This window comes from Poecile atricapillus, chromosome 7 (genome assembly GCF_030490865.1).
Source record: "Poecile atricapillus isolate bPoeAtr1 chromosome 7, bPoeAtr1.hap1, whole genome shotgun sequence".
Classification (NCBI taxonomy): domain Eukaryota; kingdom Metazoa; phylum Chordata; class Aves; order Passeriformes; family Paridae; genus Poecile; species Poecile atricapillus.
Window position 1 is genome coordinate 17,253,303 of NC_081255.1, and position 25,550 is coordinate 17,278,852.

The 25,550-nt window shown below is 39.0% G+C and overlaps 1 protein-coding gene across 4 annotated transcripts in view; it reads right to left on the reverse strand.

Moving 5' to 3' along the window:
* The window catches only part of FNBP1L (formin binding protein 1 like), a 58,136-nt gene extending 38,897 nt beyond the window's left edge, over positions 1–19,239 (reverse strand). Inside the window, exon 1 of one of the 4 annotated variants that reach the window (XM_058842892.1) lies at positions 18,908–19,239. In XM_058842892.1, the coding sequence (XP_058698875.1) occupies positions 18,908–18,931 (24 nt within the window). In that variant the 5' untranslated portion in view covers positions 18,932–19,239. Of the gene's footprint in view, positions 1–17,615; positions 17,726–18,907 lie in introns of those variants that run through there. The other 3 variants (XM_058842889.1, XM_058842890.1, XM_058842891.1) reach the window with 3 other exon arrangements.
* Positions 19,240–25,550: the final 6,311 nt, after the last annotated feature.

Below are 25,550 nucleotides of genomic sequence, written 5' to 3' on the forward strand. Positions count from 1 at the left end.
TAGCTTGTAAACAAATATTTGCTCTTCTTAACCACTCAGAGTAAGATACCTATACATAGGTACTTTGATCAGCCCTTCAACTTTCTTGAATTAAATCATTGGCCTTTTATGGTGTAGGAAGGGCTGCAAATACTAACAGAGTTAAATAAATACCACAGCCTGTTCTGAGCACACTCCCCACTAAAAGGGAGCAGACACTGCTCAGTACTTCAGAAAACCAGAGATCACAGGACCAGTTGCATAAATAGTTACAGAACTGGAAGGCTGTTAACTGATTTGCCATATGCTGTTTGTTTTGTCAACCCAATGAACAAGAGGATTTTTCTGTAACAAGTCCTACCGTAAAGTGCACTTCCCTTCTCAGTATCACCTGTGAATACACTTGAGTGTTCAAGAAAAAGACTACAGTAGCCACATCTTTTTCCCTTCACAGATACCTCGCCAACAACAGTAAACACTTTTCAAACTTGATCATAAAACCAGATCCATACACTTAACAAGAAATTAACATGGCAGTGAATTAGAGCCTTCCTCTGTTCTTTGGAACATTATTTCAGACACAGACAAATACCCCGACAGAAAACAAACCAAACACACACACAAACCCAGGAACAACAAAATACCACCCAAATCCAAAAACTCAAAACAAAATGAAAACCAACACCACCCCCCACATCCTCTATTTGCAATGGAATCTACTGTACTCAGTTTTTGAAGCAAAATTCATAGTAACATTAACATAACTGAATAAAGAATTTAAACTAAAACCAGATGTTATTACTGGCACCTTCTAAACAGTGGAATTTTTCAAGGTTTTGTGATTCAGATAACATTAAAATGTAACGCAGTTGTGCCGTGTATCAGTTTCTCTCAGTTTTTAAGATATGAGCCCAGAAATATACAGTATTTTCAGTATTTATACAGTAAAGTTCTCCTATATTTCACCAGTTTTCAGAATCATAAGCTGTCTTGTAAGTATAACATTATTCATAAAACCTTTATTTCTAGAAGAAATGTACTTCCTCTGATAAATCAAATCATACAAAAACACATACCGTTTCCCTTGATTAACGAGGTATTTTTCCTTAAACTACAAAGGAAATAAGAAGAGTGATGTAATTTAACCATAAGCCTATGCACATCCATTTAAAAAGTTACAATTTCAAAAAGGTAAAACAACCCAATTACAGCATATTTGGACACTGAAGTTGCATACACAAAAGATGAGTACAAACTTTAGTGTTCTGAAAAGAAAACCCACACTTTTGTACTGTCATAGCTAGGTTCCCCATTCTTTCCAAAACATGTACAAAGTCCAAACTCCTAACATCTAATTTTTTATACTGTTTCTGTAATCCAGCATATTAAAAGGACAGTGGGGTCCATAAATACATTCTGCACCACTTCAGGAGCTCCATGCTGAAAGCAAGCAAATTTATAGCATAATCAGGGCCAATACTTCTGAAGCAAGACAAATAGTACTCGCATTCAGGACAGAAATAAACATGAATAACAGGGTCACACTGGCTATAGTGACACCAGACCACATCGATTTCTTTTTTGAGAGCAAATTTCTTTTTGGGAGTCAAATGAATAGGCAATGCAGAAATTAAAGTACTTCAGCAGAAGCCTACCTTCTTCAGTTATTTCCTTCCTGACTAAACTGATAAAAAAAGAAAGGTATTCACACTAAAATCCAGTGGAGATGTGAACAGTATAGATGAACAAGCACCAAATCTCAGTACTTTATCTGTGACTGGACCTCAAGGTTCAAAACTGGGCCCAGTATTTTTAGCTTATTTATCAATGACTCGCATGAAGGGGCAGATGCCTCCTCGCACGTTCACTGACCACACAAAGCTGGGAGGAGAGGCCACAGCCCCTCAGAAGGGCTCCCTCCAGAAGCCTGCAGAGAGGGGCAGAGAAGAACCACCTGAATTTTACAAAGGCAAACGCAGGCTCCTGCTCCTGGGGAGGAATAACCCCAGCACAGGCTGGGAGCTGACTGCTGGGGAGCAGCTCTGCAGAGAAGGACCTGGGGGTCCTGGCAGATGACAAGCTGTCCATGAGCCAGCGGTGCCAAGAAGGAAATGCCAGGAAGAGCATCGTGAGTGGGTCAAGGGAGGTGATCCTGCCCCTCTACTCAGAGCCAGTGAGGCACAGCTGGAGAGCTGTGCCCAGTTCTGGGCTCTCAGCACCAGACAGACAGGGAGCTCCTGCAGCCGGTCTGGCAGGGGGCAACAGGGATGAGGAAACGCTCTTATGAGGACAGGATGAGAGAGCTCGCCCTGCTCAGCCCTGTGAAGGATGAGAGGGCTCCTCATCAGTGCCTGGCAGCATCTGAAGGGAGGTGTCAGAGGGTGGATCCAGGCTCTGCTGGGTGGTGCCAAGCAATAGGACAAGAGGCAATGGACAGAAACGATGCACAGGGAGTTCCACCTGAACACGAGGAAGAACTTCCTCACTGTGAGAGTGACTGAGCAGTGCAACAGATTGCCCAGAGGGTGTGGAGTCTCTGCCACTGGAGATATTCCAGAACTGTTGCAATGCAATCCTCTGCAGAGTGCTCTGGCCTGATCCTGCCTGAGCAGGAAGGTTGCACCAGATGACCCATTGTGGCTCCTCCCAACCTTACCCGTTCCATGATTCTGTGAATGAAACAGAACCATCTTTACCAGTTTCTCCCTCTCATATTTTCTCAGGATTTTTTATTCTTCCGGTCTAATTTTTTTCAACTCTTGTTCATCCATTACTTCCCTTTTAATTCCTTCTTTAAGCCTCCTTTGCAGTGCTTACCCTTCTGACATAACGTCACTATTTACTTCAAAAGCAGATACCGAGAACATTCTTCCTGCCTCAATAAAGAAATACTGCGGGAATCCAATTTAAAAGTAGCATTTTAAACACTGAGTTAATTCTATACTCTGTGCAAAGCATCTTGTTCCACTGATCAGCCACAGAAAAACTACTACTGTCATAAATAATTACTAGGTTTCTTTCCTAATGACGTTTCAGTATTACCAAACCAGAAATAATAGAGCAAAACAGTAAAAAAGTGCTCAGTGATATACTGCAGACGTAGTTCAAAATTCAGCTGCAGAATATACTGCAGATCAAAACTTACTACAAATTCACTATGTAAAATCATAGAATGACTTGGGCTGGAGAAGACCTTAAAAATCATGTGGTTCCAAACCCCCTGCCATAGGCAGAGATACCTCCCACTAGACCAGGTCACACAGAGCTGCAGCCAGCCTGGCCTTGAACACCTCCAAACCTTTGTACTTGTACTTTCCTTTAAAAGAAAACAGTTCTACCCAAAGAACCCTGTGAAACTTAACACTCCTTTATTGCACATTGACCTAGAAGTAGAGGAAAGCAACAGTGTTTTTGTCACCTAAAGATATAACCTTTCCTGTATCTAATGTCATTGCCACACCACATTCATTATGTCCTTTATGGAAAATCTAATTATTTGTGATTTCATTCTTTCTTCCACACGAAGTACCATTCATATCTTTATTAAGCACTCATTTCACTAAGTCTGCATGGAATTAAAATAGCCAAACATTAAGCAATAAAGGATAAATCTCCGTAAATAATCAGTGGTCTAGGAACTGTCAAAGAAATACTGAAGAAATTCTGACAAATAGCCTAAAATATTGAATAAAGCATGACATAATGAAAAAACTAAAACACATTTCTTTCATACTGAATAAAACTATTGTATCTTTTATTACACTGACTATAAAACTGAAACCATCTAATTGCACATGGGAGTTTCAATTTTGTTTTTAACATTACCAGCTTGATTTAAAAAACACTGAAAATTGGTATTTCATATCTGGGGAGCCTTAACACTTTATATCTTACAAAAAACATTTAAAAATCAGTGATTAAAGCATGCCAACTTGTAATCAAAAGCACACTAATTTTTTCTACCATAAAATCATGAAGCAAGTGCTTTTTGCCCAAGAATCTCTTTTTTTAGTTTTTGTTGTTACATATCATTGCATAAAACCATGCATATCTTTTAGAATGAAAATTAATAAAACTATAATTAAATGTAATTAATCTGTAACAGTATTCTGAATTCAGTGCGTCTTTAGTGTATAATGGAAAATTAAAGACACTCACCAGTCAACTACTTTTTTCTGAAGAGAATGATTTGGAAAGGAAACTATTTGATACTATTGCCCCCATCAGCCTCAGAGAAATACTAAATATTTAAAACATTCAAAAGACCATTTATCAAAATATGTTTGACTAAATTTTGAGTGTTCTTCTTATGGTACCACATATACCACAAAATAGTCACAAGAATGATTCATTTCCCAGATACTTTAAAAAACTTTCTAAGAATATGCAAAATTATTACACTTTTATGGGAGCAGAATGCACAATTTACATTAAAAAAATCACAAGTTTAATTGTGAAACCAATATTTGTTTCATATAATAAAAAAGCATAAATTAAACACTTAACAGATAAACTGAAATACATTAAGTATTTTGCACCAAATATAGCCACTATCCAGTTACAAAGCGAATTAGTAAACTGAAATGAAAGTAGCAAACTGGATAAAGTAAAAGTTGAGAATATAATATCTTGTCAGCAGTACCCTGAAACGGCATTTTAGCAATTAAATGCAGTTTTTCAGAATGCTAGATTTCTTCTGTTTCTTAACTCTGAAGCAACTTCACTCTTCTGTGAATTGAAAATAACCTTGTACAATCTAGAAAGACTTCTGTAAGGAGAGAAATACAGAAGAGAACAATTACTGCTTGCAATTTGACCTTCCCATCTGAATCATCCAAGGGAACTAGACTTGAGCCCAAATCATTTAGATGAATATGACCCTGATGTTAATGTCATGGAACACTGGTTAATTCTTGGCATTTCTTAAATTGCAAAAAGAAAGCCTATACTAATATATTTTCTTTTCAGTTCACAAAGTTCTATTGGACTTAGTTTTACTGTAATTGTTAAAAGTCCAGTTTTCAAATTAGGTTTTATAAATATAAGCATGAATCAAATCCCATGAGACATGCTTTGCATTAGTGGCATTAGTCCATCAGGCTGGCACACATTTGGCATTAGTCCATTAGGCTGGAAATACTCATTTGCTATCAACCTGCTGCAATTAGAGAACAATCCTGATAATAAAATAAAGTTTCTCTTTTTTTCTGGTTACATACAAACAATCAAAAACTTTTATGCCTCTCAAGAATACATAGTAGCACAAAATAAATACTTGAATTTCTAGCATTCCACAAACCAGCTCATTCATACAAACAAATGTATCAACTAGTTACTTCATAGAGACAATCAACAGTAACACAAGAACAATTTAGAAATAATTTAATGCTCTCTAAACAGATGTGGTTCTCAGTACCCACCTTAAATGGCTGTCACCAACATCAGCATCATTTGTTTTACTTCCACGTTACAATCAAGCTGAGATAACATGCACCAATACCTCAACAATAATACTTTTTACTAAGCATGTATCTGATTGACATAGAATTTTGTTGCTCAAGATTACTGCAAACATTTCACATCAAGGATTCCCAACTCAACAATCAACTAAAATGCAAATTAAAATGTTTATCACTCGTGCAAAGGACTTTTAACAGAAACAAGTAGATTCCCAGAAACTACAGCAGAAAACTGAGTACCAATTAAAATGAGCCACATCATCAATAAATACACAGCTAGTTCAAAATACTTAATAAAGGTTTTTCCAAGAAGTAACTTAGGATTGCTAATATCATAGGGCAACACCAAATGTAATTCATATAAACTACTTGCAGATGAAACAGTAAACAGTTTCCAGCCAGATTAATGTAATTGGATAAGAAATACTACCTTTTATGTCATCTGGTATTAAATACAGCTTTACTAGAAAAGTCTTTTAATGTACTGTCTTTAAAGTCAAAAGATAGTGCTTAAATGTGCAGTTTATGAGATTATCTAAAACATAATTACCATTGTTTCCACTCAAAAAAGTTAAAGCAATGACAGCTACTGAAAAGGGTCCCTCATATGGAAATACTAACATGAAAGCCTTCAGCAACACCTCTACAGGTGTTGCAGATGTTTTATACCATGTTAGACATGATAAACACAGATCATACAAAGCCCAGAAGAAAACTGCACACATCAGAAAGCATGTTATACCCCAAAAGATGATCTTACAAATAACTCTGTAACTCATACTACTTCACTGTTAACTTGCCATCCTCTCTGTCCATCTGTTTTCCTCATAAAATAGAAGTTAATACTAAGCAGAATACAGAAATTAATGCTACTGAAGCAATTGAATAAATTGCAACACCAAAGAAAAAGGCGATGATGAATAAAAGTAAGATAGTCTAAACAACCTAAAAATGTTAGGAATAGTTAGGAACTCCTAGTAAATTCAGATCAGAAGAAACTGTTTTCAGAACAATGACAATCAGAATCTGATAGTTTAAGAAAAAAAAAAAAGCTGTTTAAGATGTTAGGGTGCCATTTCCTGCTATAAACCTTCTATTGGATTAGCTTTAGTGGCAGAGACTATCAAAAGATAAAGGATCCAACTACAAGCGAAGCCTCAAACCCCTTTACTACAGCAGGAATACAGAGATTTTTAGTTGTATTTTTCAAGTGCTCTTATCAGCTTTTTGCAAAACACAGTAATATTTTTTAAAAAATTTCTTTCAATGAGGTTAAACTGCATACTGTGCTACTTTGAGATAATTTAAATCAACTGAAAAAAAAAATGAAAAATCTGCAAAGTGCTCTTGAATAAATGCTTTAAAATTCACCACCTTCCTTAAAACACAATACCCTTTACACCACGTGAAACATTATTTAACATTGATTAAGAAAGGACAGGAAGAACTAACATTATGAAAAGCTATGCTGTCTTCATAACAGAGTAACCGGGGTAACAGTCCTGAAAGGATAACAGGCAACATCCAGACAACTTTTAGATTAACTAGGGAGATATGGGAGCATGATCCTCTTCTCACAAATGAACACAAGTCAGCACAAAATGAAACCTCTTTTCCAGTGACACAATGAAGAAAAGTAGTCAGGAAAGCCACAAGTTCCAGGTTTGACTTAAGTCTGATTATGCCTGCATGATTAGAAGCTGAAATGCTAAGTACAAAGTACTACAAATAGTCTTTCAAGATCATAAGAAACTAACAGCAGTATTCCCACCTAATGTGTGCATAAAGGTCTGCAGAAGCTCTCCTTTCAGAATTAAAACTCAAGGTTAAAACCTGAGTTTGGAGCACTGATATTCCATGGTACCTCATTGTTGTAGAAAGCATGAATCCTGGCCATTCAGCACAACCACCTTAAGACAACTACATGTTTTCTCAAAAATTGCAAGGGATTTTATACAAATGATGTCGAAATGTATTCATTACACAGCCCACAATTACAGCCTTGAAGTATAAAGCAGACAGAACATGGAAAAACATTTTATCTAAGAATCACTAAGCTTAAATACCACTTGCATCTCATCTTTAAGACTATTTTAACTCTTTTAAGAAAATTATTTCAGTTCAACTACTGAAATTTCAGTGAAACTGAATGACAACTATGAAGAACCAAAATAATTTGGAGTCACTGGGTGCTAAGACATCCAAGCAGGAAGAGCAGGTAGCACACTCTGCCTAATACAAGGTTTGTTTGCACCTACTACAACTTTAATATGCAGAGCCAATCCCCGGTTTTACAAAACTCCGACTCCAATCCACTAAGTGGATGTTTCCTCCAGCAAAAACTTCTTGTTGCACTCAACTACTCCTACCTCACTGCTTCTGTCCCAGAAATGCAGAACATAAAGCTGGCACTTGGGGAAATCCATAGGATCTCTCAAGCACAGGGACAACTGCAATGCTGCTCCTGGAAAGATGCTAATTATTCTCCCTAGCACTAACACCAAAGTGAACATGCTTCTTGAAAAGCCATTTGGGGAAGAAGTTACCCTTGTTATTAGAGAGAGGTCCTAAAATTAACAGGGTCTCAAACTTGGGGAGGTAAGTTAAAAGGTCTAATTTATGCGATTGTAAAACTTCAGAAATAACACAAAAGACCTCACAGCTTTTACAAAAAGACGTAATCAAGATAAACCAAAACAAATAACCCACAACCCCTGTTTCCTCAGTCTCAACCTAAACACTTAATCAGACCACCACACCTCTTGCTGCAGGAGTAAATATTTGAGTATCATGCAGAGCCAGGATACTTCACAAAAACTGCTCAGCCTGCCTCACATGGTGACATTTCTATTTAAGTTTCATAGAGCAGTACAGTCTACATTCCCCTGACATTACTACAATGTAGAAAAATCCCAAACATTTGGATTTTCCTGATAAGTTACTATTTATTTTCAAGAAATTAATTTTTCCTCTTTAAACCTGCCACCTTCTTAGACATGAAATCTAACTAGATATTCCAGTCTGGCTTTTACCATTTTATTACAACATGCTGGAGAACTCTTCAAGACAAGTTCATCCTTTTCTCGTCCTCCTCCAAACAAATCTGTGACACCTTGACCATATTGCTCAGATCTCAAATGTCATCATCTGTCGTTTAGCCAATTTCCCAGATATTAAAAACCACAGTTACTGAGATAAAACTTTTAATTAAACAAATTATAAATACTCTGAAAATAAAATTTTCTTCATTCATAATCCAAGTACATATCCTTGTTCTTCTAACTCACAGTTCATAGCCATCAAAACTCATAAGGCTGAAATATGCAGAAATAAAGAAAATAACATCAGTAATTGTTGCTGATTTAAATAATGCTGTGCATCAACTACAAGGTACAGGTAGAGCTAGGTTGCAAATATTCCTTCTCAAAAACAAAAAACAGCTTTGAAAATTTCCTGGTAATACAGTATTTAGTCTCAAGCAGATTAATGAGTTTCACTGATCCTATGAGATCTTTGCTCATAAAATGAGCAAGTATTGGTAAAATTATGTAAATGAGTATCTGAACTATCAGGGTATAAATAAAGTAGGTATTAGGGGCATGAGGGAACCCATATTTGACTCGACAGAACAAAATTGTTTTATCAGTCATCCTTAGTGAACCTCCAAACAGTTTTCCATTTACTAATCACAAATTTGAACTTGTTTTCAGGGAAAAACTAAGAAAAAACTTTTCATTTAAAAGCATACAATATGCATCATATCTTTGCAGCTACTGCATTTTACTGGTTTATACCTTTTACACTAAGGTCTCAAACTTTAACCTTTCTTTCACCTGATTATTTGACTTCTCTCCTGAATGTCCCATCTATGTCCATCCTAAAACTTGTTAACAATTTCTCCTTTTTTTAAAAAAAAAAAGTCTCTTTCTAACCATCCCAGTATCTGCAATCTTTAGGCCTTTTCCATCCATCTCTTTTCTCAACCACACCACATCAGTAATCTATTGAGAGATTTTTCTTTCACCCACATGTTTTTTACCCAGCAAAAAATCTTCCTTCTTGTATCTTCCTTCTCTATCACATCAAACATTAGCTTCTTAACCTCACTTTCAAGGCCACTGCTGGCTGATTCCAGCTTATTACCTCATCATACCAAGGATTGCTGTTTGCTTCACTTGAGACACCAACACTCCCTTGTACTTTTCAACAAGTATTTCCTGCATTCTTTTAGGTTGTTTGGGTGCTCATCCCCTGCAAACATGACTAATGTCCACCCCACCACTACCCTTTGCTTGCAAGGCTTACCAAAAGAAACAGCTAAGAGGCTGCAGTTGAGATCACCGACCACTGTGCTAAAATTGGGGTTTGCACAACTCTCATTTGGCACCACCACTACATGGCCCAGCCCCCGCTGGAACTCAAAGTTAAATGGATTGGGGATGCTCTTTCTACTGAGTTTGTGCAGAATGCAGCAGCAAGGACAAGTTTGCAACAAGTTTGTGTAGAATGCAACACAAGGACACTACATGACTAATGGTACTAGGTCATACATAAATACCAACATAAAATACAATCCCACAACTGATTACAAATGTCAAATAGCCTAAATATTCCTCTAATTGTGACTGACATCATATAAACGCGGGAAAAAATACAGGACAATTTAATGCCACAACAGATCACTGGAAGAGGACACTTTATCCATTTATTTTAAGGATTAAAAAGTGTCAGATATTACAATTTCCTCGTCCAGAGTATTCCCTTGCTGTAGAGACAGCCAACTGCACTGGAGCACAGATGTTGTCTGGAGTTCACACACATCAATTATATTTCCACTCACTGCCACAAGAAAATCCATGCCACCTAGACCAAATGCTTATTTAAAGATATTATTAGAAAGGGAAGCATTACTGACCTCCTCTGAAAGAAATGAGGCATCTGGGGTAAAGACAAAGTGTACAAGAAACATACCCGTATTCAAAGAAAATTACCAACCAGAATATACCAAGTGAGGTTTTCACAGCCACTGGAACTGGGCATCCATCATGAGAAAGAATCCAGTAATCAAAACCTCTCTTTACAAAAGGATTTAAAATGCAGATGGAGATCCAAAAGGCACACCCATCTCCATCACCTGCATTCACATGTGGTTACCTCAAGCATGCCAAAAGTTAAGGCTGCCTCTCAACTCTCCAGTGCAACTGCTGTCATATTTCAGAAGTTCTTTAATACTTAAATAACTCCAAACTTAAATCTAGTGGATGTCATTTCATCGCACAATGCTGAAGAAGTATCCTTCCCTTAACATGGAACTATGAAAAAGTTCCATGTTGTACTATTTCTTGTGTACCAGCCAAGGAGAAAGGATTTGCATGGTACTTGCCTCTGAAACATTTGTGAGTATCCAAATCACAGCAGCTACTAAGCAGTAAATTAACTCTATCCCCTCCAAAACCAGGATAAAAGTGCAGGGGTTACTTTCAACATTTTAAAGCACCATATTACCGTGCTCTTACACAATAAAGAATGTTGAAGTATTCTACAAATATTGCTGCAATATTAATTTGATTAAAACAAAGTGCATTCCAATTTTACTACCCATCTAACAGGGACAAAAAATAAACTTAATTTGCCCAAGATGACACGAGAGTTCCACATTAAAGCCCAAGAAAAATTCAGGTCCTGCAAGATTACCTTTTTAGCTCACAGTATGACTGCACTTCTTCACAAGATGTAAATAGTAATGCAACTACAGGAAAATGTACAAAGCACAATGCCAGAAAGCAGTTTCGTCAGTCTAATGCCCTGTTCATTTTAAGTGACAAAGCAGAAGCAGAGTTCTGACAAAAAAAAAAAAAAAAAAATCAAAGAAAAGAGATTCATGGATCTTACATGTAAGTATTTCAAATTTACATACAGTAGAAATTTTCAGAAAATTTAGTACACCTAAAATTAAGCCCTCTCCTGTTCTAGTCACCTAGCAGGAAATGTAATACTTCTGCCATTCTCCTCTTAGGACTAGGACTTGTAGCTGAAAAAAACCCCAGCAACACAGAAATTTATTGCAGATAATTCCATAAACAAAGTCAGTGTAGAGGGTCTGCATTTTAATGAAAACCAGAAGGCTTTTATTAGTATAATACTTTTTTTCCCCTTCTTTTCCCATCCAGCTGAAGCACTGACATACATCTGAAGACAAACCTCTAAACCTTCTGCCAAGAGAGCACTGGGACTGGGGTACGTAAACTCACAAGGGGCAAAATGAAACAATCTGACTGGAATTTCAGCTTTCACTGAACAGTTTGTTCACCACTACAAGGAAAAAGCTGAACATATCTGGACTTCAGGGAATTCTTTTCTCTACCAAAAAGAATTTAAGTCCTTTAAAAAGTATGCACATGTGTTGCATGAACAATGAGAACTTAATCTGCATTGTGTGAAATAACTTCCCCTCCACAAAAAAATAAAACACTCTCTTACTCAATTACTGGCTTTACAAAGAACACTACAAAGTGCTCTGCAAATTTAAGGACTGAGTTATTTAAAGATACTATATGAACAAATGAGGGTCTCACCCAGATCAATCCAGTATAAGAAATAATTTAAATACAACACTAGTTAATTTCTAGATATTAGACTTATTTCAGTAGGTCTACAGCATCAGTGACTATTCTACATAAGCAATAACAACAAACCTTCTGTCTTCCAGTACTTACCTGCAAACATCTGAAAGCACAAATCATACCTACTTGGGCAACCCCCAGCTCATGAGCACATTGCTGTCGCCCTGAAAACTCAGCTTCTGAGCTTGCTAACATAGAATGTACACATATCTATGTTTACAGTTACTGTCCTGGGAAAGTCTTTAGAAAACTTTCTGTTACACGTCTTGTGATGGGCATCTCTCATGGCCAGTGCAGTGAGAAAGTGTTATCCTGACCATCCAATCCCTGGCCGTGGTCAGAAGCCTATAAATCCTGGGAGGAAAAATAAACTCTTCTTCTTTTCACCACACCTCGACCTGTGTCCGTGTGATCTGTCCATCTTCAGCGGCAACACATTGCTAACACTCTTTTCTTGCTGTGCTTTCCTCCATCCCAAATTCTGAGGGATTTGTCATTCCAGAGGATCATTATTTTGACAGATACACACTTTAAAGAAATCCTCAGCTTGGTTGAGATGAAATATCCTGCAATATCCAATGACCTTTTTATTATTTTCAATCAGGAAATCAAATGACAGCTGTAGCATTTAGAATCTTGATACAGACAACTCTTAGATTTCGTACTATGAACATGGATACTGCATACATTTTTTATAAGGCAGCAATACTTTTCCAGTGTTCAGAATTTCCAGATGAGTAAAGTCCCATGTATGTTTGTAGGAACTTCATTGAAAAGCATATGCACTTCCAAGTACGTAAACAAGTGGGGCCATAAATAAAAACAGATGCCTTTTTAATAGATATCAGATGATAAAAGTTTTCAAAACTCAAAAAAAAAAAAACACTTTCTAAATAGATAGTCAAAGACACACGTATGCATTCTTAAATTAAATCATGTTCAACATCAAACCTGAACTGATAAAGTCTCATGACAATGACACACCCCTTCCTGGAAAAACCAGTAAAAAGGTCAGATGTTTATGAACCAGACAATTGCTGGAAAAATACGGACAAACATTTCCAACTACAACTCAGTACAATTGTTTTCACACCAAAGCCTAAAGTACCTCCACTTTCAATGAGCAGGTATTTGATCCTTACATAACTTTCTATCTGGAAATCTCAGAGGCCTTCACAAGGATGAGGTAAGCTGCACAATAGTGCTCGTGCAAGACTGGAACCCCACAGCCACAAGGCATTTTATCCAGCGTGTCACCCAAGACAGGGGAAATGTGCAACCATACCATGCAGCTGGAAAACTCTGTAATCTTATACTTTAGCCACAACACACGTTCCTTGCACACATTTGCAGACCACAGCAGCGAGAGTACTGATTGAAGAGAGAACCTATACAGAATACTGTTTGCAATCTTTGGTTTAAGATGATGGAGAAATCTGGGGACAAAAATAAATAAATAAATCCACATTCCATCTCTCAAACATCCCCCTGTTAAACAGTGCTGTCTTTAACAGAGTATATGTTAGCACACTGGAGACTAAGTTTACAAACTATTAAGATTCAAAAGCACATAAGAACTTCCATATGGGATATGGCTTGATATTTAGAATTATTTACAGTGGTTTTTTTATCTGTATTAACAATGCTAGTAACTACATAACCACATTCACATTAACAATCAAGAAAGTTTCTCAGTTTTGAGAGAAAAATCTCTTTTTTTGCTTGTAAAAAAATCTTTTATTCAGCTAAAAATTAAATTTTCTAACCTAGTGAACAAAAATACAATAAATTACTATGACAGAAGTATGCTACATAATAGCTACTTTTTGAAGTTAACTCCTTATTTACATTCTGTGGATGTTTTCCCTATATAATTACACTTGACAACTGTTAAGATTAGACAACATCACCACATGATTTATCTTCTACAAAAAAAGTCTAAGATTTTAAAGCAAGAAGGAAACAATGTCTAAAAGCGAGACTGAAAATTTTAACAGCTACATTTTAACAACATAAGAAAAGATTTAACAGCTTTTGGAAGATTATTGATGCAACCAAGTTATTTAATATTTTTAAAAGTAGAACTCGGGTTTAGGCACAGAATGAATTTTATTTAAGGAAAGATTAGAAAGAGCACATCACCAAATATACTTTGATCTTTCTTTGGTCCAACATAACTAATTTCTAAAATACTACTCTCCAGTGCCAGTGGTTTCTTAATTATATAAGATGGTGTGCTTCTGGCCCCAAGGAGCTCACAACAATAGTATCATTAAATCTTCTATAGCCATTTCTTTTTAATCAAGAAATCTCTGCACAAAAAGCCCTCAGCAAAATTTCTGTTTTAAATATTTATCAAGAGGTGAGAAACAGATGGCTAGACTGGTTCTACAGACTGAAAATGCTCTGACATGGTATTCAAACTCTTTTTCTGCCAACTGCTATTAAGGGGTTCACAGGGGTTGGAACAAAAGAACGTGAATCCAAAGTCAAAAAACATCCTTCCTGGTTATTTTTTTTTTAAAGAGACAGCACAAAGTCTTTAATTAATTTCCAAAGAAGCCACTTCAGAGTGCAAATCACACTGTCTCCACTCATTACACCAAGAACTTCATTATCAGCTACACTCCAGTCTCCAAAGGTTAGTAAGCCTTTAGCATCAAAGCAAATGCACTACATATTCGATTTAACAGCACAATAACCCAAGATGACAATAACCAGACATATTTTTAAATATTCTATGTTTGTGCTATTTGTACACTTAACGCCCACCAGAAAAAGAACTCCAGATGTACAGAAACATATACACTGAACAGATGCTCATACTGAGAAGATTCTTAAACATATCATAATCTATCATTTTTATTTCTAAATATTTAAAGTTACTAAAACCCACCCCAATTTTTGTCCCATCTATCTATTCTTGCTTTGAATATTGCAGCACAGTTTGATAGAAGTCAGGGCACTTTATAAAGCAAAAATGCAAGTCTAACTACAAATTCAATGTACAAACCCTCCTACTGTTCATGAAGTGCAGTATTTGAAAAGAGCACCACAAACTCCAAAAAGTTAATTCTGGAAAATACCTGAATCTAAATAAACAGCAGCAATTTTCTATTACTAATGAAGTGCAGCAATGCTACTTTGCATTTATGTGCCGCCTTTCTTCAGACAATTATTGCTTTACAAATGTTACCTACAAAGAAATTAGATATTAGAGATAGGAAAATTTGGCACCCAACAGCCAAATTCTCAAATTCTAATTTCAACTGAATTAGACAAGACTTGCCAGTTCTCACTACTCTATTCTAACCCTTAAGAGAATATTAGGCACAGCAGTTTACCAAAGTATTTTGGGTCCTGTGTGGTCATACCATAAGAAATGTGCTGCAGAACGACCACAAACACACAGAGCAATGAGAATAAAATTATTTGTTGAATACTACTTTCAAAGCATAATCAAAATTTTCTATTGTAATAAGAAAGCAGAAAAGGGGACCATATTTCCCACAGCACAGAAAATGTTGTGGAATGAAACAGTTCTAATCTCAGGATGGCTTATATGATTTGACATTTATTTTGGTATTATTCGTTTACATTATTTCATGTCATGCTATCAAAAGAAACACAGAGCATGCTTTTCAGCTGAGACACACTGAAAAGCACCAAGTGCTTCAGTCTAATCAAGACAGACACAATGCACACTCACAATGCACACTTTTGTACAATGCACATTCACTTCAGAGAATAGTGGTGTACTTATTAAAAAAAAATCTTGCTTGAAAAACAAAGAAACCACTACCAAATTTAAAGAATTAGGAAATACTGGCCAATCAAAGAAAATCTTTCCTTTGTCCTGTCCCTGTTGTAACCATTTAATTAGAATATGCATCATTTCAATAACAAAATTGCTATATTTAATAATTACCACATAAATACCAGACATGAGCTGCTTTCCTTATCCCCTATTTTTTCTTCTTTTTCTCCTTATTTGTCTCTATATCCCTCCATGTTCAGCTTTTTATTTTATCCAAAATAGCATACAGTATAAAACTCCAGAACAATTAAAAAAATACCTAAGAACTGTAAATCAGCATAAAATACCAAAAAAACAGCATAACTTAAGGCAGAGTTGAGGAGATATTAAAAAAGCCTGGTACAGAATCATCAGATTTGCTTCAATGAATTAGCAAAGCTGACATACATTAGTGCAAATGTTTTGAAAAACTATGATCTAGATATCTGTCTTAAACCTGCAAAATTCCACTTTATGAGGTGAAAGCTCTGATGAAGGAGAGCTTTAGGCCTAATGAGGTGTCCAGAAAACCTGAGCAGAAGAGTTCTCTGATTTCTCGTGCCCCTGCTGCCATCAGCAAACACAGATCAGCTCAGGCTGCCTCCTGGAGCTCCACTAATGCTAACAACAGGGAATGATGAAACGCATCACACCAGAACACAAACGTGTCTAAGAGTTTATTTTTATCTTGTTCAGAGCCCTGGCTTTGAAGACACACAATACTGTTTTTCCCTGTGTTTTTAACCTAGATTTAAGATAATTCTTGATTTCGTGCGAGATCTTCAAAAAGTAATCTTTACTTGCCCAGCACAAGTTGTTAAAACAATTAAAGTTTAATACTTTTTACAGTAAGCGAAGCACTGAATATTCTTCCAACTAAAAAAGCAGTTTGACTTATAAACATAGTATACTTTTTTAAAGCAGATTAGATTCAATTTAAAAAAAATGAAAATGTACCCTGTAATGTAAAAACTTGCATTGTTAAAGTGTAGTTATATAGTAACAAACAGATCATTTTATGCATGAAGTTACCTCAGTGTAGAGATGCAGGTCATCCCCAGATATCAAGCAAAAAATACATTAAATTTTGCTAAAATAAAACTATTGCAATAAAACTTTTAGCTTAAAATTCTGGCATTATTTCTGCCAGCTAATGCATAAGAATTAGTGACTTAGGAAAAAAGAAATACAGTAAGTGAAAATAAATTTCAGCTAGTTTTACAACACTGTGAGTTAAATACCTATCACTAAAAGGAAGTCTGAGGTCAAATTCCATGTTTTTGAATATGTTTCTTAAACACACTACAAAAACAAGCCCTTTCATACAAAACTGAACACAAGACAGAGCATAAAACCTCCAACTATTGTTTAAAAGTTGGACAAAAAAACCCTATACTATTAAGAGGCTACAAAAATAAGCAGATATGAGTAAGCTAGAACTGTTTTCTAAAGCAATACATATCTGAGTGCTTACAGTCAGTGCTCACCCAAACACCAAGCCCCACTCTCCTCAAGTGACACCTCTCACCTGAAGTACATACAGGCATGAGCTATACACACACTAGTGTAGCCAATATAAATCACAGCTTTTACTTACTCCTTACTGCCAGTGTTACGACAGCTTTAGATTTCAGGCCTGCTACAGCAGTACCATGAGTCTTTAAAAAATATATTTTGTCCGAATTCTCATCGTGCCTACAAATCCTAGTAAAGTACAAGCTACTATGCATGCAAAACACTAAAGCAACCCCTAAATACCTTTAAATCAGGCTTCTCCACGTAGGACACGTGATGCTATTACATCTTCATTTTGCATAATCAGACACAATTTAATTCAGGTGGCTGGAGGAGCTCCGCCGGCGCTCCCAGCCCCCGCCCCACCCAGCCACTCCGCCCGCAGCGCCACGGCTGCCCCGGCTCCTCGGGCTCGTCTCGCTGCGAGATCTTCGCTCCTCCAAAGACTAACAGCCCCGCACTACCAAACAACCTATTATGCTGGGTCCAGACTAAGAGTTTCTGGGCCAGGCTTCAAACTGTCACGTTTGGCTTTCGGTAATTTTTCTTTTTTTTCGTAGCACAAAAGTCTCTGCTTCACAGTCTTTAAAAGCAAATAAATGGAGGGCAGGCGGCATTTAAAGCGGGGACGTTAAACCCTCCTTGGCGCTATTCTTTTTTATGTCTAAGCATTCCCATGATCAGTGTTAGCTCCAGCCAGAGCGGCAGCAGCAGGAAGCCTGACAGAGGAGATGCAGCACCCCAGCAGTGCGAGCAGACACCGCTGCGCTCGGCTCCGGCGCTCCCCCGGGAGAAGCCCCTTCTCTGCCCTCCTCGGCACAGCCAGAGGGCCTTTGGAGGGAAGAGGGCAGCTTTAAGAAAAGACCTAACGCGAGACAGACACTGCCTGTCTCGCTGCTGCCAATTCTTCCTATTTAAAACAAATACAATCCAGTGTTAGCCAATCTTCTGCGGTAGTTTTAGAGACAAAGCTATATAGTAGCTGCTTCTAATTAGGGCCGGCAGCTGAAAACGTTTTGCTCATCCGAGCAGCCCGGGGGTTTTCGGGGGAGCAGCAGCTCTGCCGCCGCCCCGAGGCTGCCCGGTGCGGGCCGCTGCCCGAGCCGCGCCGGGACCCCGCCCCGGGCCGTGCCGGGAGCACGGTGAGGGCCCCGCCGGCGGGCCCCGAGCGGGGCGCTCCTCCGGCCGCACACAAAGCGCCCGTCCCGCCGTGACCGCGCCGGGCGGGCGGAGGGCGAGGGGCCGGCCCGGGGAGCGCCATGGCCGCGCAGGCGGCGCGCGCGCACCGCACCCCGGACGCGGCGCTCCCGCCCCGCCGCCGCCCCCGGCCCGGCGACCCCGGCCCGGCACCCGCCGCCCCCGGCCCAGCGCCGGACCCCGCCCCGCCCGAGCCCCCTCCCCTGCCCGCCGCCCCAGTGCCGAACAAAGCACAGCGCCTCGGCTCCGGCCGCTCCGCGCCTCCCCGGGGCAGCCGCCCGAGCAGACAAGGGAAGGCGGCGAATCTCAGACACAATGAGAGGCGAGCCGGGACTCACCCACAGCTCCGTGCCCCAGCTCATGGCTGCTCCGCGGGCAGTGCCGGCTCCGGCAGAGGCGGGGATGAGGCGTCGGGCGGCGGCCGGAGAACGGGACCCCCCCAGGCAGCGCCGGTGCCCTCGGTCACTGGGGAGAGGCGGCGGCGGCGAGGAACGACGTCGCTCCCAGCCCCAGCTCCGCCTGGCTCGGGAGGGGGAGCCGCGGAGGAGACTGGGAGAGGGGCGGGTCCGGCTGGAGCGGCGGGGCCGGGACGGGAGCGGCTGCCCCGGAGCTCCGAGCCGCCGCGGGGCGAAGGTGTCGCGCCCGGAGCGGCCCCGCGGCCGCCGCCTTGTTACTCATTAACGCGGCGACGGCGAGGCCCCGGGGCTCCGTGTCCGGCCGGCTGCGAGGCCTCCCCGCCGCCCCAGCGCGCTGAGTCACGGCCGGCAGCGGCGGGGTCCCGGCTCGCCCCCTCCTCAGCGAGCACCGCGCCGACACAGAGACGTAAACAACGATTTTTATACTGTTTACATCACAGCTCTGTATGGAAATCACAAATTGAGATGTTAGGAAAGGTGAGTGAGGCAGCTGAGGGAAAAAAACCCCATGTCTCAGAGTACTTGGGTGAACCATATCACTGACTGTAACAGGGAGTTTCCTCAGCAACTAGAAAAGGTGTTAAATTCTTGTAAAACATTATTTTTCCACCTAAGTGTTACAAAGCTACTAATAGCAAATGTTTTGAAAGCCATCTGAATTAAATTCCCCTCTGAGGGCATGAATTTTTAAATTTTCCTCTCATTTTTTTGCTTAGAAATAATTTTTATAGGCTGGGATAAAAATTCAATATAATAATAAAATAATAAATACTACTAAGTCTCTATACCGTGAAACAAAAATTACTTAAATCCAATCATTTTTTGACTCCCAAGTTGCCTTTCAGGTAATGTTCTTTTGCATGACAATTTAGGTTAAGTTCTATTTTCCATATGAAAGGAGCATGCAAATTTTTTCAGATTGATATGAAATTATTGTACTACAATAAAATCAGAATATCAAAATAAGCAGTGGACCTCACAGGTGAATATAACTCCTGGAGCAAAATGTTAAAGGTAAAGTCAGATTACACCAGAAATGGATTTGGGTCCATGGGGATCCACAAAATGAGTAAATGTGCCACATGCTGTGGTGACCTTTGTGTATGCTCTTAGCAAGGTAATGGTCATGAACCCTCCACATTTTAGATTCTGAAGATGAAATTCCATATGTGGGCACAGTTCAGTTAAAGTCTGGCACATTAACTCACTTGGTAGATTGTATTAATTACTGAAAATATTCAGCAAGCAGAACATACACTGAGGATTCAGGTAATGAAGCAGAAATATTTATTAATAATTTTTATAGTTTACTTATATGTTTGAATTCACGTAACTTACATGGCTTTCAGGATTGGGAAAAAACAATGTCCATTAAGTGCTGGAAAGATCAATCTGTCTTTTTCTTAGCTACCAGCTTGTCACATATCTTTATAGAATTCTTCAAAAAATATAATCAGATGATACAATGAAATAACACGTGTGCAAAAAACAATGAAGTAAAAATTAAAATAATTTGTTCATTTTATATGTTTCCAATGTATCTCTTGTAAATTAATACCTGTAACTTGCTGCACATGTAATAATTTTAGAAAGAGGCATTTCAACACTTTTTAATCACCCAGTAATCCCTACTGCACTGTGTCCCAACCAAGGTTTATAAATGCATACAACAATTTGGGCAGCTTTGGTCCTGGGTGCCTGGTATGGCACTTTATTTTTTTTTAAAAACGGTCACTTTGAGAAAAGATGTACACTGAACCTTTAATAGACGCTAGAGGTAAGAGTCCCGATGTGAATTTCAAATTTGTTGCCAGGATTTTTCACTTCCTGATTACTGCAGGTAAATTCAGATTTGCATTCTTTCAGTTTAGATATCTAAAAATGAACCCTAGAGAAACAACTTTAGAGCAAAAATTTTCACCTTTAGAAGCCCCAGTAAAGTACTGAAAATTAATCAACTGGAAAATTGATCCTAAGTTCTAAATCTATGGAGTCAGAAGATTTGGAAGTCAGGCACTTAATTGGCACTCAAATTTAAACACTGGCCTTTCATTGCATTAAATATACATCAAGGGGGCTTCAATGCATTATATAGGTATTTATTTATTTATATTGATATTTGTGGTTGGTTGATTGATACATTAACCTTTTGTTACTTAATTCTTAAATTAAAATTAATCAATTACTCCTATTTCTGCAAAATGTGCAATGCCAACATTCTCAACATGTCAGAACTTGTTTTTATTTAGAGCAATGTAACAAAATAAAATGCTTTCTGGTGATTTGTAGACATTTTAGGAGAAGGAAACTGCAGCATTAATACAATATTTAGCTACTCAGTAATGCTTAAAAAGCCTAAATCTGGCAATGAAAGGTTTTCCCAGGACAAACAGGATTCCTTCTTTCCAGGCAGCTCTCCCTGAAAAACACCTTTTCAAACCCTAAGGTAAAGCAAGCATCACAGGCTGGAGGGTGTTCTGGATTCTGAGTAACTTCACAACCTCCAGAACTGATTGAGAGGCTGCTCTGAAATACCGTGTAAAACAGGACAGGTGACAGCACAGCAGCTCTGGGCTACAGCTGCCTTTTAAGAGCACGTGTGCACAATAAAGAGGAGCAATCAAAAGATACTACCGAGCAGGCTTTGAACAAGCTAGCACCAGAACAGGACACCATCATAGAACTGCTGCTGTCTGGCTAATTATTCACTTTGGAAGTCAACAATTACACTTGGGAAGTCAGGCTGATTAGAAATTGCCCACGGTAACATACTGTTTCTGGGACCCAACCTAGTGTTTCTGCAGGCATTGTGATTCTCATTTTGTAGAGAATTAACACAAAATCTGCCTCAAAGGATGAAGGAGATTCTAAAAAGTCAAATGCAAAGCCTATTTCTTCCCAACATATTTCAGTTGTTTTATTAGTGTTTGAATTTAAATATGGGCACAACTGTTTTCAAGACTGCTTTCTGATTTTTAGTTTGCTTTTAACTCATACTTCTTCCAAAAACAGAAGCACATATATGGCAGGTACATATATGGCAGGTACATACACAGAGATGTGCATTTCACCTTTACTTAACTAGAAGTCAATCAGTAAAGATCATAGACCACAATAAGCTACACAGGTAATTGATTTGAAGTTGAGACAAAAAGCATTTAGACAAATTATTGCAAAATTTGGAATTCATGAACAGTATATTAAGACCCTGTGACTGAAACAAATTTTAATTCATTAAAAATAAAGCAGAAGTCTTAGCAGCGTAATACTTACCACTTCAGCTTAGTGAGAAATCTGACATCAGGCACTGTTACCCCCTTTTCCTGCTGAAGCACACTCTTGCTTTAGGAGAGTCCCATATAAATCCTGAGCCATGCTCTCCTCCAGTTTAGCAGTTGAGGATGTGAAATGACCAAGCTGTAAGACAAGGGGAAGAGTCTACCACATCTCTGTGGGATATTGCTGGAAATGCTAAAATTAATCACTTAGAATTTTGACACTGTTTCCATTATCGGGGAATGTAAATGGCCCTAAGCCTAGAAATAATTAAACAAATATTACCCAAAAGATTTTTATTCTTCTAGTCACATCCTTAAAATCATCAGTTGGAAGAGGGAATGCAACTAAAGAGACTCAAGAACATATTAAAGACATATTCAAGTAATTTTACATGCAACAAAGGTTTCATGATAGATTGCATTGTTCTAGTATTCTTGTAAACCACTAGCTTCTCCTGACAGATGACGACAACTTATTTTTAGCTTAGAAAATTTACTTTTAAATTTAGCTGTTTCCCCCATCATTGACTCACTAATGCAGGCTTTAAAAGAAAACTGCCCAATTCTGCTTTTGGACTGAATCCACATAATTCTAATTATTACAGCAGTTGTGTATTTTGTTAATTCTGTTCACTTTTCAACAGAATCTACTTGAGTTTCTAAGTGTACCTAAGGATATTATCTTGGCAGAAAAACAATCGGAATCAGTAATTTGGAGTGGCAGAAAAGCTGTCTGGCACTCCCTGTGGGCACACTTTCTAAAGACAGAAGCAGCTTAGCTTTCCACTGCCACAAAACTCAGCAGGACCAAACAAATTACTTCCAAATATCTCTGTCTCAGTGTGAGGTGCCATTAATTCTTTTCTTTGCTAGCCAGCAGTCTCTTTGGCATATTAAAATTAGATTCTTACTCCACAAAAAAAAAAGAAGGTTTGCATAAACAGTATTATCTCTTTTGGCTTCAAAACCAAAAGAATTTAGCTCCCTCCTTCCTTTACACCTGTATTTCCCCCATCACCAGCACTCTAAGTGCTCTAATTTTAAAAAATATTTATGTTCATAACACTTCCATGTGGTGAGTGGGTAATCATTACTTCACAGCTCAGGAAATACTTTGAGAAAAAAGAATAGGTGTCCTGACACTTCAGCTTGTGCCCAGCTCCCCACAGACTTCCTGTGTCTCCCAGAGGCTGGTTAACCATAACCAGCAGTATGCAAAGCCTTGGGAGCTCTGCATCTGCCCAGAGACTTACTTCCACTCGGTTCCTATTTCAGCTATTAGGCAAAATAAACTTATGGTTTTACTCTGAGTACTGATTTATTTTTTATTTAAAGCAGAAAATTACCAGGAAACTATATTAGTTAGACCACACCACTCCTGCTTCAAGACAGAAGGAAAACTTCATTTATTAGTGCAAACTCAGCCACTGCTTGGAATGACCTAATTCTAATTTTTCTCCTATCTCTGAATTTTTGTGGGAAGAACCATCCATCCCTTCCATCTTTTCCAGTCCAGTTCTTGTACTGAAATGAATTTTACATAGCAAAAGAAAGGCTTTTTTCTTTTATTCCCTCTCATCTCAGTAAACAGAAATACATCAACAGTGATTGGATAACAGAACTGAAAGGACACTACAAATACCAGCTATAAATAGGAGTAAAATGAGAACTTCCATCTGCTTTAACGAAATATCCTGTGCTCACTTTGTTTTGCCTGCACTATAGCCAAGAGCACATCTTTCCATGCCATATGTAGTAGAGAAAATGTGTTGTCAATCAGCATCAACCAGCAATATTATAAGTATGAACAGCCATATTTCACAGGAATTTACTTTTTTCCCAGTGAAACAAGACTATCACATGATAACTCAGCATTTCCTTTTGATAATATAAACTGTATCCCAACCTGGAGGCTGGACAATTACAAAATATCAGGAAACACCCAAAAATCATTACTTTAGAATATGATTTTCAACTCTCTAATGTTTGCATTGCCTTCTTGAACACTATAAAACCATTTGCTTCCACTGTGCATCCCTTCAAAATTATATCAAAACATAACCATAAATGGCTTTGCTACCTTAATTTCTGTATCTCCAGTTCACTTAACCCATGTCTTCTCCATTCTCCCATGAACTCTTCCATGCATGTTACTTTAAATTAAAAGAAAATCAAGCTCTATCTAATGTGCAGAGTTAAGTCTGGCCATGGTAAATTCTGGGATTCAATTTTTTTTTCATTATCATATTATCTACAGGCATAAAGATTATTAGCTTTTAGATAATAACCAAAAACTTCAACAGTCACTGCTCTTGGCATCAATAGCAGCTTTCAAGCAGTGTATGGATTGACATGTCTCAATATTGAAAGATGGAGACTCTGTCATGCTACTAATTCAAGCTGTAGAAAAATGAATAGTGGATCAATGTGTAGCAAAGGATCAGCATCACCCATTTTAAGATTTGCTAAACAATATTTTACTATCATCTGACTTTGAACTACAATCAGAAACAAATGTGCAGTTGTGCAAAATCTGCCGTAGCATTTGAACACGCTCAGCATCCTAGGTTACTGTTTAAGCTCCCTAGCGAGTTGTAATTTAGAACTGGTTCACGCATTATCAGCACGGAGCTGCTCAGGTCACCCTCACTAGTTTGGGTTCTAAGGCTCAAACCATTTTCTGGGCTCGACAGCCGCCTGCCGGCAGGGCCAGCCCCAGCAGTGGCACAGCCACAGCACCGCCGCCTGCTGCTGCTGTTCCTGCTGCTGCTGCTGTTCCTGCTGCTGCTGCTGTTCCTGCTGCTGCTGCTGTTCCTGCTGCTGCTGCTCCTGCTCTGCTGCTGCTCCTGCTGTTCCTGCTGCTGCTGCTGCTGTTCCTGCTGCTGCTGCTGCTGTTCCTGCTGCTGCTGCTCCTGCTCTGCTGCTGCTGCTGCTCCTGCTGCTGTTCCTGCTGCTGCTGCTGTTCCTGCTGCTGCTGCTGTTCCTGCTCTGCTGCTGCTGTTCCTGCTGCTGCTGCTCCTGCTCTGCTGCTGCTCCTGCTGCTGCTGCTGCTGTTCCTGCTGCTGCTGTTCCTGCTGCTGCTGCTGTTCCTGCTCTGCTGCTGCTGTTCCTGCTCTGCTGCTGCTGTTCCTGCTGCTGCTGCTGTTCCTGCTGCTCCTGCTCTGCTGCTGTTCCTGCTCTGCTGCTGTTCCTGCTGCTGCTGCTGCTCCTGCTCTGCTGCTGTTCCTGCTGCTCCTGCTCTACTGCTGTTCCTGCTGCTGCTGTTCCTGCTGCTGCTGCTGTTCCTG